Below are 13,869 nucleotides of genomic sequence, written 5' to 3' on the forward strand. Positions count from 1 at the left end.
TATTAGGGCAATACCTATCTGTAAGCAAGGCAGTGCACTGAGCGCAGGGCTCCAGACTAAACTTTTTATTTTTTTTACTAGGAGCGCTGTGGGCCCTAACCTGAAATTTTAGGGGCGCAAATAGACAGTTTAGGGGCACAGGTTGTAAATTGACTTGCAAAGAAAATATTCTTCCCACTCATTTTCATTGTCACCGATAAAAAATATTCAAGAATAGTAATTACATATTTAAAAAATCTTCAAAGGTACTGGTCGCACAAGATAATTAGTTTTAAGTCAACGTTCTGTTATGAGTGGTTGTTAATTGACGTATCAGTTGCTGTCCTTTTATGCTTTGTCCTGTATGATGTCATATAGGCCTGAAGTCTTGGAGTTTAAAAGTTTTGAGTTACTCAGTCACACGTACGACTCAGTACGTCAAACCTTTTTTGAGTGAGGACGCAAACTCTCTTCCAGTCCTGATCTCTGTTGTGACTTTGTATTTTTGTTGATAAAGACTTTTTACTCTTCATCTTCCGTGTCATGTGTGCGTATGGGTCCAAATCCCGATCCTCGCGTCACACATTCGTTGTATTCATAAATACAACAGTATAAAAACGTGTACATTTAAGCCCCTCCTACTTACTTCCAGTGTATTACTTTTTGTATGATAGTACCCTACTCGGCTGTTTAAGTGATCAAAGGTACACGTTATTGCGTTCCGTATCCACTCAAGTAAATGTTTGACCTATTTTTGCATCCTCTAGTGTTTTTATTTAGCACAGAAGAATACAGGGCTGCTATTTTTTCCAAAGTGAACCAACTACAATGAGTCACTGTCACCACATAAAGGTCCGGAACAAAGGCGTCTGTTAGAAAGGTAGGTTATAAATAATGCAGTTTAATAGCACAATTGCAAATGTTATATTGGGAAATGACGCGGCAGGAGAAAAGTCGCTGATGCTGTCAGATGACTTCACGCAACAATATTTTTAAACCTTTTGAAAATCCCACCTGATTGACTGCGCCTGCAGGTACGCGTACGGCTCCTGGCAGGAGGGCGACACATAGCGAATGCCCGTCTGCGGCGAGGGGCAGACGGGCAGCGGCGCGGTGGGCGCCGGCGTGGGGGGGATGCAGGAGGTTCGGGATCGGGGCGAGCGAGGCAGAGGCGGGGGGGAATGTTGGCTGAGGGAGGTGTGCTTGTGTGGAAGGGACGAGGTGGAGTAGTGGGGGGATGCGTGAGGGTGGGAGGTGGACTGGTGGGGCAGCGTGGAGGAGAAGGACGAGGATGAGTAGGGGGGGAGGCGGTCGTAAGCGCCGGAGCAGGAGATGCTGCTTCCACGGGGGGACGACTCCACGTGCTTCCTCTGCGCACACAAACAAATGAAATGAAGACTCAGTTCAAATTGGATACGCACACAGTAGAGATAGACCGATATTTTTTTTTTCAAGACCGATTATTAGTAGTCAAGCAGGCCGATGACCGATATTAGAGGCCGATATTCATTTTCACTAAACAGGAAAATATTGGTGTCAAATTATTTTTTTTAAAAAACACTGAACTTTGTTTAATCGTCTTTGGCCATATGTGTATTGACCAATTTTTCAAATTTGCATAACGTTAAAAAATTATTTTTTTTTAAATCATTGTAAATTTTTGCCAATGTGGCCATCTTTGTTGTAAAATTCTAACAAAAAGAGATATTGTATTGTATTGACTTCAAATAAAAACAAAAGGTGCGTAGTGTTCCCTGTGTCAGTAGAATCTCTTATAAAGTTAGCTGAATATTTAAATAAATACTTACTTGAAGTTAACACTGTTTTAAATTGATTTATTGTCGGCCATCAGATTTTTTTAAAAAAGGCAGATACTGATATTTGTGAAAATACTGAATATCTGCGCCGATAATCGGCCCGGCCTATAATCGGTCTATCCCTAGTCGGCAGTATCACTGTATTTTCATATACAGTACAATACTGTAGTGTTGGAATCACCCATGAACGTACTGAGGACAAGCTCGATAGAAAATGAATGGATAGGAGTACACTGGTCAACACATTTTTACTAGTAAATCTTTTGAATCACGGAGGCAGGTAAACTTTTCAAGATGATTGTTTTTGGTGCTGGTTCCGATTCTGCCCTTGTTTCTCTAACACATCAAATTTTCATAATAAAATAAAATTACAAAAATATAACTATCGTCGCTGTCCGGTGAAAAACACCTATGTCCAATTTTGGGAAAAAAAATTCAATTTTCACATTAATGCGATGTCTGAAACACCATTCACGTAAAAATACATTGAACATTGAATGAAATGGACATAAGTGTTTTTCACAGGACAGCGACGATATAGTAATGTATTTATGAATTTAGGGTTAGGTTCAGCAACAGGTGGTATTTTTTTCGGAAATGTACAACGAATGGTAAAATCTGTATTATGCAAGCTTTAAAACAAAAAAATGAATCAAAAAAAATCTCAAAAATCTGATATGCTAGAAAAAAGTAAAGACATTTTTAAATCAGCGTCAAAAATATGTTTTGGAAGTAGGGACACATAAAACCATCTCTGATTAATATTTGCTGCTGACCAGTCGTTATTAAGGATGAAGTCAAGTCCAATTTTTTCTTTACAATAATATGTAGTCTATCCAGTAGTCTAAACACGGCATTCCCGTTTGTGGAATATCAATGGAGAAGCAAAATCCACTCCTATTTATCCATCTCCGGAGACGGCCATTTTGCCACTTGCTTTCCACTAAAAATGACATCACAATTGCTCAGGAAAATAGGTTTCATTTGATTTGAAAGTGTCCATTATTGTCTTTCTTATTATATTAACAATGTCTGATTTCAATGTCACCTGAAAGCGCAGGTCAGTGAATGACATGTCAAACAGAAGCAGCTTTTCCTTCGGGAATGTTATTTCAAGATCCACTGCCCTGTATCGACCTGCGCGTATCCCGCGGCTTATTCGGAAAGCAAAGTGAATGCTGGGGAATAAATTCCCATTCACTTGCAGCCTCACATCAAGAGCCCAACTATTAAATGTTTTTCAAGTCATTAAACATGTTTACTAGGAACAGTTTGCCATTTGAACAGCACTACATTAATCACATTAATGCGTATTTCCAAATGAACATTTCCACACACTCACAGGGATCCAGATTGGACACCTTACCGCCTGTGCACCAGAAACAAAACTTGGCTTGAGTCCAACATTCCCTTCTGGCAGGAAGGAGTACATTTTCGTGAACTCATTATGTGTTGGACACGCACACACACACACTCACCCTCATGGTTGGCGTGGTGCTCCCAGGGCGGGGCTTGTTCTCACGGAGCCTGAGGCCGCTGTTGTCCCCGACAACAGGGGGGTGTAGCTGCAGCTGATGCCGTTCTTCCTGGAGGGGAGGGAAGGATGGTGAAGAAGGAACTCGTTCACAGTTGGTGCTGTCTGCAAGTCTGATTTGTTTGCTTGCTTGCCTTATAGCAGATGGAGCAGTAATGGGCAACTTAAACATTTGCAAGTTCACCCGTTTAAAAAAATCGAGAGAGGTTTGGAATTTATGTCATAGGTACACATCAAGCGTGAGAGGCAGAATGTAAAAAAATAAAATAAAAATCCAGGAGTACGTCCTTTTTGGGGTTGGTTGTCTACTTGGCAGGATGTCGCCAAAAATACACGCACAAAACCTCAAGGGCAGGGATGGGCAACTGGCAGCCAACACACTCTGAAAAAATGATTTTACAATTATTTTTTTTTCAAACAAAAAGTCTTTCAAAAACGCAGGTAACCATTCCATATACGGTTTCCACGGAAACAAGGGGTAAATGGGGAAAAAGAAATACAGGGAAAAACAGGAAAATCCAGAATATGAAAAAAATATTGAAAACATGCACATCTGCGCGTACCGAACAGTGAATATGCAGGGGTCAACTGCAGTTTTAAGTTGTAATATCACCAATCACCACTAGATGTCTTTCACTTACACTGGGTCTTATATTCCCCCATAGTACAACATGAGGCATGTTTTTTTTTTTTTTTTGAGGATTTGGCATGATATGCAGGACACACATCGTACCTATATAATATTAACATTTTGGGTGAGTTGATTTTTGTGAAAAAATGTAAAATTTTAATTTAGTTCTTGCACTTAATATAGGTTTCTTATTCAACCATTTTGTGCTATCCTTGAACAGTAATTTGTATGCAAGAGAGATCTTAGAACTGGAAAAAAAAGTACAGTATGTGGTTATTTTGTTGTTTTTGTTGTTTGTTTTTTGTTGGGTTACCATACATCTATACGTGCATTGAAAAATGTACGATCAAAATGAAATATATTAAGAGCACATATTTTGCGCGTATGCACTTATTTTGTCCGTGTTTAAAATAACATTTTTGCCACACATCTGATTAGCAAGTGTAGCACTGATGAAAAATTGTGGCCCCCCCCCCTAGCATTTAAGTTGCCTGTCCCTGCTCTTGATTGTTCGGAAATGAGTCAATGGAGTAATGCTAATCAAGGAATTTATCACATTTTGCTGTTACAATCTCTACTAGGGACATGTGTGTGCGTTGTTGTACCACTAATCGTTTAATGAGCTGGTCTCGTTCCGTCAGTCTCTCCTGAAGTTTCCCCAACTGGAGGTCGTCGCATCGTGGTTCTCTCCTCCTGCATCGCTCCTCCCGCTCACGCAACCTGGAGCAACCGTAGCCACATAAGCTATCATCATGTTGTCATGTACACGTCACACGTGCGGCACTTACTCATTCTCCAGGGCGACGATGCGAGCCTGCAGCTGCATCTGAGCGCTGCTGTATTCGGACACCAGATTCTGAATCTCCCTCTTGTGCTCCTTCCTGATCTCGTCCAGCTCTTTTCTCCTCCTCTCGTCCCCCTCCTCAGGGTTCTTCTTTTTCTCCTGCTCCCCTTCCTCCTCCTCCTCCTCCTCCTCCTCCTCGTCTTCCTTCCTCTCCTCCCACAGTTTGTGTGACTCTTCCAGCTTCTCCATTTCCACCCTCAGTTTCTCCACCTCCTCCTTCAAGCGTTGTGCTTCGTCTTCCAGATGGACATCTCGGGACTTTTGCGAAGCTGTGCTCTCCTCTTCTTTCGCTTCGATTTTGGGGTTCACCTGGATGGACCTGTGAGGAGAGAGATGGCTGGAAATACCCATGCAAATTCATTCTGCATTAAAATGAGGCTCATGGTGTCACTTCAAATAGGACAATAATGCATGTCTATTTGATAGACTTGTATAATCGAACAAAGTACAATATAAGGCTACAGCAGACCCATCCCCTGATATTTATGTTAGGCGGTTGAATTATATTATTATTATTTATACATGTGAATAAATTAAAGAAATATTATTACCCAACAAACAATTGCGTGTGTGCGTGCGTGGCTCAAGTGTAACAGTTTTACAGGTTCTTTGAGAGAAATACTGGCTTACTTATCATTTCTGGCTCCAGAGAGGACCTTTCACAATTTGCAATGTTGCTCCATGCACTGAAAACATTGTTGTCGTTTAGTCACGTGGTGCAACATAACATTGTTGTGCTGGTGAGCTCGACATCCAACAACACTTCACTATCACAAATACTATCAAATAATGATGGATGACTTATTTTTTAGCCACTAAATCCATCGAATGTGTTCGGCACTCTTAACTTTCCGTTTTCCCGGGCGTGTTTCACTCGTCGCTCCAGCCCTCGGATGTTTAGCTAGCATGAAATGGGGTTTGTGATTGGCTAGCATTAGCGATGCATTCAAGGACCATCTTTAAAAAAGGATTTTTACACGCAGTTTCGAGCTTGGAAATCATACAATATATCGTTCAATTTGAATGTTCTTATCTAGGTAACTACGATAGTAAACTATGCTAACGATAAATCGTTCAGCCCAATAGCAAATATGACCATATAGAGTGGTCAACAAAAGGACATGTATTGCCATCATACACAAGTACACATGCTTCAAATTTTACAGCTGTGATAGGTTGTTGATAAAATTAAAAATACATTTTTAAAAATGTTTGTTAGTTTTTACAAATCCGTGACTCAAGTTGGGGTAGTGGGTGCACGGCGCCCTATGTCCCGCCCATGGGGACGCGGGTCTGCGCTAAAGTAGAAAATAAATGAAAAGATCTTTGCTTCAGATGTTCTGTTTTACTAAGAGGTCTTTCTAAAACGTCTTTAACTTATTGAGCATCATAGCAGGGCAGTATATTTGCACCCATCCATTTTCTGTAGTGCCTGCCTTCATTAAGGATTTTCTAGTGACTTACACAAGACTCAAGTTACATGGCTTAAATTGTCGCCAGTCAAACACAATAAGATCCCATTCATACATATGAGCAATTTAAAGCCTTGAATTAACCAATAATACAATAATCCCACCTGAGATTGGGCGCAAGGCGGGGGTACACCTTGGACCGGTACACACAGACAAACAACCAGTCATGCTCACTTTCATCATTTTGCATCTACAATGATGTTTTGAAGAATGTGGGAGAAAGTCAGAGTACATACAAACTCCGCACAAACTCACCACAGCGCTTCCTCCAAATCCACAATTCAATGAAATTGTTTTCCTTTCCCAATATATTTCCACTTACTTCTCCTGTAATTGCTTCTTGAGTGTGGCATTCTCTCGCTGCAGCTCCAGCATGGCGCAGCGACTCTCATCCAGCTGCCGCTCAAACACCTGGTTCTGGTTCTGCTGCTTCAGGTCCTAAAAAAGGTACACACCCATGCACACAATGGCATATTTAGGTCAACAGACACGGCGGGAATTGAACACTAGGAGTGTGTGTTACCTGCTGCAGTGCCATCATCTGCGTGTGCGCTTGCAGTTGGGCCTGAAGGTCTTCAATCTGCTGCATGTGTCTCTGGGTCATCTGTCTGCTCCATTCTGTGTGCTGCTGGGTCAACTCTGCACGCTGCTTATCTGACATCACGCGCCCGCGCGCACACACATACGCACACACAAGCGCAAGAAAAGAGAAACAACATCCACTCAGCCCATTGTCACAGGTAGCCTTCTGCTTGTTGCCATGGTGAAATGTATCCATGGCAATAAGAACCTCGCCGTTGAACACATCATCTCAAATCACTGCGTGCCTATGCGCGCGCACGTGCTTGTTTGTCCATTCATCCGAGGGCCTCGCTAGCCGGTGCTCATGTGTCAATGCGCAATCCATGCGCGAATGTGCACGCGTTACCTAACTCCAGGTGGTGCATGGTCTGTAGTCGGTTCCTCTCAGACAGCACGTCTTCTTTGGCTTGCCTCTCCAACGCTTGCAGCTGCGCGGCGTGACTGTGCCTTTCCTCAGCGAAGCACTGGCTCTGCGGTTCCTCCAACACACCAGAAGCTTTTTCACGGCCGATGCGAGCCACTTCATTTGTCTAAACGGTTATTTATTCATTTAATGGAAATATTACTAGCAGTTATTCGCCACGGGGCTCGCTACCCATCGCCCGCGAATAGCTGGCGTTCACTGTTTGGTTTGGTGTGGCATGAGATTTTTTTTTTTTGTAAAATGCCACTGCCCTTAATTGAAAAAGTGGCAAAACACTGGCAGATGCTTCCAAGTGTGTATTGAAATGAGGTTGTGCAAGTACCTGCAGCAGCTCCCTCAGCTTTTTGTTAATCTCCTTGGTCTCCAGGACCTCCTTTCTGAGCTTGTCGAGCTCAAGGTTGCCGTGGGTATCGTCTTCAGGTCCCTCCTTCTTTGCCTCTGTCTGTGTTGGCAAAAAAAAAAAAAAAAAAAGTGGATAAAAGTAATGAGACATGAGGCCTTGACATCTACTGGAAATTAGAAATAGTAGAAAATATGCAGTTGGTCTCTTATTTTCAGTGTTGCCAACAAATACAAGAGGTTGCTAAGGGCGGGTTTATTTGTTGTTATAAGTTGCTAAATGATGTTCCCATTGAGTGATTATGTCATTGCATACATAGAACATTATATATATATATATATATATATATATATATATATATATATATATATATATATATAACATTATATATATATATATAACATTATATATATATATATATATATATATATAATGTTCTATGTATGCAATGACATAATCACTATATATATATATATGTATATATATATATATATATATATATAATGTTCTATGTATGCAATGACATAATCACTATATATATAATGTTCTATGTATGCAATGACATAATCACTATATATATATATATATATATATATATATACATATATATATATATATATATATATATATATATATACACAACACGCCAACACAAACAAAATTCATCAGCAAAGAAAATCATTGGCCACAACATGCCAACACAAAATTTATTGTCTCACAAAGTTGAATTTAGTAAGAACAAATTTGATATTTATTCATTTTTAACACCCTTGTCAAATCAACAAAATGTAAAATTTTTAGACACTCTTACACTTACATATATTCCATATATTTCGTCAAACCTTTAAATTTGAATTTTTTTTTTAAAGAAAATAATTAATTTGGAATATCCATCCATCATTTTTTTTTTTTTTCTTATGGCGCTTGTCCTCATTACGGTGGCGGACCAGCTGGACCTTATATACCAGCCCACTTTGGGCAACAGGCAGGGAACACCCTGGACAGGTGGCCCTCCAGTCACACAGACAACCATTCACACCATTGGACAATTTCGAGTCTTCAATTAACTTCACAAGCATGTTTTGAGAATGTGGAAGAAGCTCAGGGACAACATGCAAACTCCATACAGGAGGGCATGAGCTGAGATTCAAACCCAGAACCTCTGGACTGCGAGGCAGAAAGTAATCAGCAAACTGACCAATCAGGTGAAGCTCCAAATAAAAGCAACAGCGTTAATTCAGTAGTTAGGTCCCTTAAACGTTGCACAGGTGCTTTATGTGGATCGTTAACACTTCTGGTGGCTTGTGTGCAGCAAAAGTGAAGTGAGCAAGACTCAAAGCCCAATTGGAGTCAGCGTTAGCGGACATCTGGCTGTTTTTTTTTTTTTTTGCACGCTCAATATCCGCTCTGAATGAGGCCAGCGGTAAAAAGCACAGTAGCCGCCGTGGTGTTTGGGGACAATAAAGTCGGCTCACCTGCAGCTCATCCAGCTGATTCTGCAGCTCGGCGATCTGGGTGTGCAAGTCTTGCTCCTGGTTTTGCCACCTCTGCTCGCTCTCGGCGACGGCAGCATTCATCTCGATCCGGAACTCTGCCCTGAGGCGATCCTCACACTCGGCCCTGCGGGACCCGACACCCCCCCCCGCAAAAAGACACGTCAATTATTTCAGAATATTGGAACAAAAATCGAAAAAAAAACCTGTATATTCTGAGGAATTTTGGATTACTGTTTGGACGATGGCGGCAGACAACGTCCCTACCAAATTACAACCGATCACAGATTTTGCATAAAATACAAAATATCTGCCGATCAGATCCGTGCTAAGTCTAGTAATAAGCTTCTCAAATCAGCTGGGATGGACTACAGATAACCCAAATGAGAATAAGCATTGATAGCATTATACAGTAGATAACCTCTTTATTCTTATAGAAAACTGAAGAATGTTAAAATGATACCTAAGACATTGCCTGTACAGTTAAATGAAACAGTTTACAGTAAGAACCTAATGAGAATGTGTAATTTATTTGCTTCCTTTGCTTCAATACTTTAGAATCCCATTGTTTTATTGGGCTTCATGCAATAATCAGAGTCAGAATCGAATAAAAGAGCTATCAAAAGGAGACATTGAGACATTGATGATACTTTTTTTTAAGGATGTTACGATATCCACATGTCACAGTAAGATAATATCACGATCTGAACCTCACGATATGATAATTATCACGATATTGTGGGGAGGTTGGCGATATATTAAAAGCTCACGATAGTGTATAAAAGCTCACGATATTTTGTTAAAAAAAATTTTTTTTAAAAACCCATCACAATATTCTTTTTTTTTTTTTTTTTTACATAACAGCATTCACAAAGATGACCTACAATGACCGAACACCTAATATCGAGGCACTTACTTGCTAATGCACGCACACATTGTGAATCGGGTCAATTTGTGAAGGAACTCAAATGTGTTATGTCTCCGTTTATCTGCCGATTAGCCTGGGTCTTAAACATCCATCCATCCATTATAGGTGGCAAAAAAATTGCATCAAATTAAACTGCACTAATAAACTAACCACCAGAGGGTGCTGGAGCTGCACAAATGGAAAACAACGTGGGCTTTTAAACAGATTTGCTGCTATCAATATCGCAACATGACGACTACGATATATTGAGGCAATTTTAATATTGCGATATTGCCGATATTGTGACATCCCTATTTTTTTAATATATGAATACTCTTTTGTTGCATTTATGGTTTCATTATACATTCTGTACTCTATTTCAACTATGATGACAATTATGGCAGCCAAAGCAGGCTTTTTTTTTTTTGTTGTGCTACCTGATACGTTCCTCAGTGTTGCGTTGGCTCTGTTCTAAAAGGTTCCTCTCCGTATTCAGCCGACTCTGTTCCAAAACTTTCTCCTCTAGCCGGTGTTTGTCCGCCTTGAGGGAAGCGATGTCTCTCTGCTGTCTTTCCCGCTGCTTCGCCGCCTCGTCCTGCATCCGAGTCAGGCGGCTTTGGGTCTGCAGCAGGTCCTCCTGCAGGCGGGAGCACTGTGGTCCGCACGGGGGCGATGTCCCTGGCGCTACTTTGTCCTTCTCTTCTTGATGATGCATGGCTGTCTTCAAACGAAAGATCTGAACACACATAAATCTGCTTGAGGAGTCAGTCCCTTTATTGTCACTCTGCTAATAGGGTGAACCCCGTTTATCGCTGGTGCTACGTTTCAAAGCGATAATGGAAATAGAGTAAATCTGTCCTCCATCATGAAACCTTATTTTGCAATGAGAATTGATGTGACTTCACGGGTGTATGCCCCAATATGTTTCTCTAATGCCGAATTGTGAAACTTCAGGGGCGACTTTCGCGGTTCCACTGTGATAGTAGAAGTTCAAAACAAACAGTGTGCACTTTACCTCATTGTCTGCATCTTTAAGTTTAATCTCAAATTCTTGTCTCTCCCTCTCCAGCCTGTCATGAAGCTCCCCATTCCGCCTCCTCTCCTCCTCTAGATGTGCACATACCTTGAAACAACATCCGATAAAACGATATTTGTTAAATGTTATAAAAATATAAATGTAAATATCTAAAACATTGTGGCAGTTGTGTTAATTCGTTTTTTACTTTTCATACATTTTGTTACGTGTCCAAAATTTATATATATATATATATATATATATAATTACTATTATTATTATTGTTGTATTAATAATAATTACTATAATACTGACCGATACTAGTATGAGTATTCACTGATACAGAGTACTGACACTGCTAGTACTGTAAATACATACAATTTCATTTAACACAATCACAAAAACTTGTGAACAAAGACCTTTCTTTCTGATGCAGATGATGCCGCAGTATAGCGCCAACTACTGCCAAGGATGAACTATTCTGTCAAGTATCGGTGCCTGGTATTAGCACCCTCTAAAATTACCCGATACCTTAAAATAAGGTATTCCATCCCTAGTTAAAATGTTACCTAAAACATTACCTGTACAGTTCAAAAAGGGTTTTAAGATATCAACAGTTTGAGACTAAAACAAATCGATTGAACTTAAATTTTTTTTTCAGAAGCTCTAAAATTGCATAGCAAAGTACAAATTTTTCAATCATATTCGTTTCTGACATTTGAAAAGTTCCATTCTCGAGTCTTCTCAGATTTGATCAGTCACATTGCGCAAACCTTTTGTAAATCAGATCTATTGTGATAAATAGAAAGTGTTGAGCAGGAGTCGGACCTCTTGGTTGGTCTTCTTCTCCGAGCTCAGAGCTTCTTGGACGCCGTGTAGTTCAGCCGCATGTCTCCGCATCACCTCCTCAATGGCCTTCCGCACCTGCTCCTTTAGCCTCCTCCTGTCTTCCTCCGCCTTCTCCACCAGCCGCTTCTTCTCCTCCTCCAGCTTCTGCTGCAGAACGGCTCTCTGCGCCTCCACCTGCTCGAAGCGCTTGTCCAACTGGGCGCGGACGCGGACCCTCTCCACGTCCAGCTCCTTGCGGAGACGCTCCACCTCCTCCTCCTTTTCCCTCCGCACATGTTCTCTGACTCCCTCGGCCTCCTTCCGCAGCGCCTCCTTCTCCTCGTCTCGCTCTCGCCGCAGTCGGTTTCGCTCCTTTTCCAAATGGCTCTTTTCTTGCTCTCTTTCCCTCTGTAGGTTCTCCCGCTCCTTGTCCATCTCCCTCTGCAGTTTGTCCCGCTCTTCATCTGCGTGTTTTTGGATGCGCCGCAGCTCTTCTGTCTGAGCCCGCACCATCTCGGAACGCAGACTGGACAGGGCCTCCGCGTGCTGAAGTACACCAACCAGACACTTCATTAGGTACGGCAGTTTCCGTCCATTGACGTTTCCATTACATTTCGATGAAAACCCGCACTCGGTTGTTCAATTTAAAACACACAAAAATCGACTATGTTTTGTAGTTATTGAATCCTATCCACTTTGAATTAAGTTTGCTTTGTGGAGGTAGCCAGAAGCTACAATGTAAATTAAACCTTCCGTTTTTTAAAAATTCCGTTTAACGTGTTCACATTGATGCATATGTGTCTCGGATGTCATCAAATTGTATTGTTTGTGCTTTTGTCGTCTTAGATGTAGAACAATGTGAACAAGATGAATAAAACTTTATCTCACTTTCCATTAGATATTAAGACTGTATATTAGAGTCAGCAATCGCCCCAGTCAAACCTTTGGGAGATTTCCTGGTTGCTTCAAATGTTCTTACAATGAATTCCACATGAAGGTTTTAAGAAATGAAAATGCAATACTTATTTAAAGTGAAAGTTAGTCCAAACATATTTTTTTTCAAGAATATGTTCTATGCAAGCCCACTTGTTGAAACAAAGCATTCTGATAAATATTGCGTTTTTGGAGTAAGAGTTAATCCACCTGTTTTTAGCCATCTCTGGGGGCGGCCATTTTGTTACTTCTGTCCACTGAAAATGACATCACAACTGCTCAGGGCTCAGGTAACGACCAATCATGACTGACCTGTTTTCTGAAGCTGAGCCGTGATTGGTCGTAACCTGAGCCCTTGAGCATCTGTGATGTCATTTTCAGTCGACAGAAGTGACAAAATGGCCGCCCCCTGAGATGGCTAAAAAGGGGTGGATTTTACTGCTTAACTCATATTCATATTCCACAAACGTAACCAGTATCGGATGTACGCAACCTCTCAGCCAGTTGGGATAGGCTCAACCTACCCTATTTAAGTGCTCCCGAAAATGAATGGACAGACATTCCACAGGATGCGTGTTACCTGGCGGATCTGGCGTGCGTGGTCGTTATTCCTGCCACTGGTCTGGAGCTCTAACTCTCTGTTCCTGCTCTGCAGACGGCTCAGCTGGCTCTTCAGGTCCTCCACGTCAGCGCACACACACACCTTGCAGCCCACATTCAGCAGCTCTTCTAAAGCCCACACAGATTACACACATCACCGACAAATGCCATTGCAGGACAATGAGTAGAAGTCACTGGTTAGACAATGATTAGTTTGGTTAGCTTCCAGTTTATGAAAATAAATGTCAAAAGCAGTGAATGAGTTCAGCCTTCATTCAGAACCTTTACACTGTGTTTAAAAACATGCAGCTTATTTTTGTCGAGGTACAACCATTTTTGATTGAGGTGCTACTTTTAAAATCAATGCTTTTGTACACTTGACAAAACATACTTGTAGTATTTGGGCCCCTGGAAAAATGTAAACCTTACCTTGGAGTCTAGTAACTAGTTATTCCGGATACATTAGCGTA

The 13,869-nt window shown here is 41.2% G+C and overlaps 1 protein-coding gene and 1 long non-coding RNA gene across 6 annotated transcripts in view; one reads left to right on the top strand and one right to left on the bottom strand.

The window, feature by feature from the left end:
• Positions 1-13,869, bottom strand: part of fam184b (family with sequence similarity 184 member B) — a 31,182-nt gene that overhangs the window by 2,319 nt on the left and 14,994 nt on the right. For 4 of the 5 annotated variants that reach the window (XM_086033403.1, XM_086033405.1, XM_086033406.1 and 1 more), the window contains exons 5-17: positions 13,380-13,528; positions 11,867-12,412; positions 11,039-11,146; positions 10,461-10,759; positions 9,099-9,243; positions 7,606-7,725; positions 7,206-7,338; positions 6,801-6,931; positions 6,600-6,715; positions 4,750-5,142; positions 4,567-4,681; positions 3,275-3,382; positions 994-1,349 (exon numbers count right to left, since the gene is read on the bottom strand). In XM_086033403.1, coding sequence (XP_085889529.1) covers positions 994-1,349; positions 3,275-3,382; positions 4,567-4,681; positions 4,750-5,142; positions 6,600-6,715; positions 6,801-6,931; positions 7,206-7,338; positions 7,606-7,725; positions 9,099-9,243; positions 10,461-10,759; positions 11,039-11,146; positions 11,867-12,412; positions 13,380-13,528 — 2,719 coding nt within the window. The remainder of the gene's footprint in view (positions 1-993; positions 1,350-3,274; positions 3,383-4,566; positions 4,682-4,749; positions 5,143-6,599; positions 6,716-6,800; positions 6,932-7,205; positions 7,339-7,605; positions 7,726-9,098; positions 9,244-10,460; positions 10,760-11,038; positions 11,147-11,866; positions 12,413-13,379; positions 13,529-13,869) is intronic. The other variant, XM_086033404.1, reaches the window with a different exon arrangement.
• Positions 647-13,850, top strand: LOC147145994 (uncharacterized). The gene is made up of 4 exons (XR_015087122.1): positions 647-859; positions 6,644-6,724; positions 12,281-12,442; positions 13,368-13,850. It is a non-coding gene; the product is annotated as an uncharacterized LOC147145994 (long non-coding RNA).

The sequence above is a fragment of the Filicampus tigris genome, chromosome 6 (assembly GCF_054856515.1).
Source record: "Filicampus tigris isolate MCC_2025a chromosome 6, RoL_Ftig_1.0, whole genome shotgun sequence".
Lineage (NCBI taxonomy): Eukaryota > Metazoa > Chordata > Actinopteri > Syngnathiformes > Syngnathidae > Filicampus > Filicampus tigris.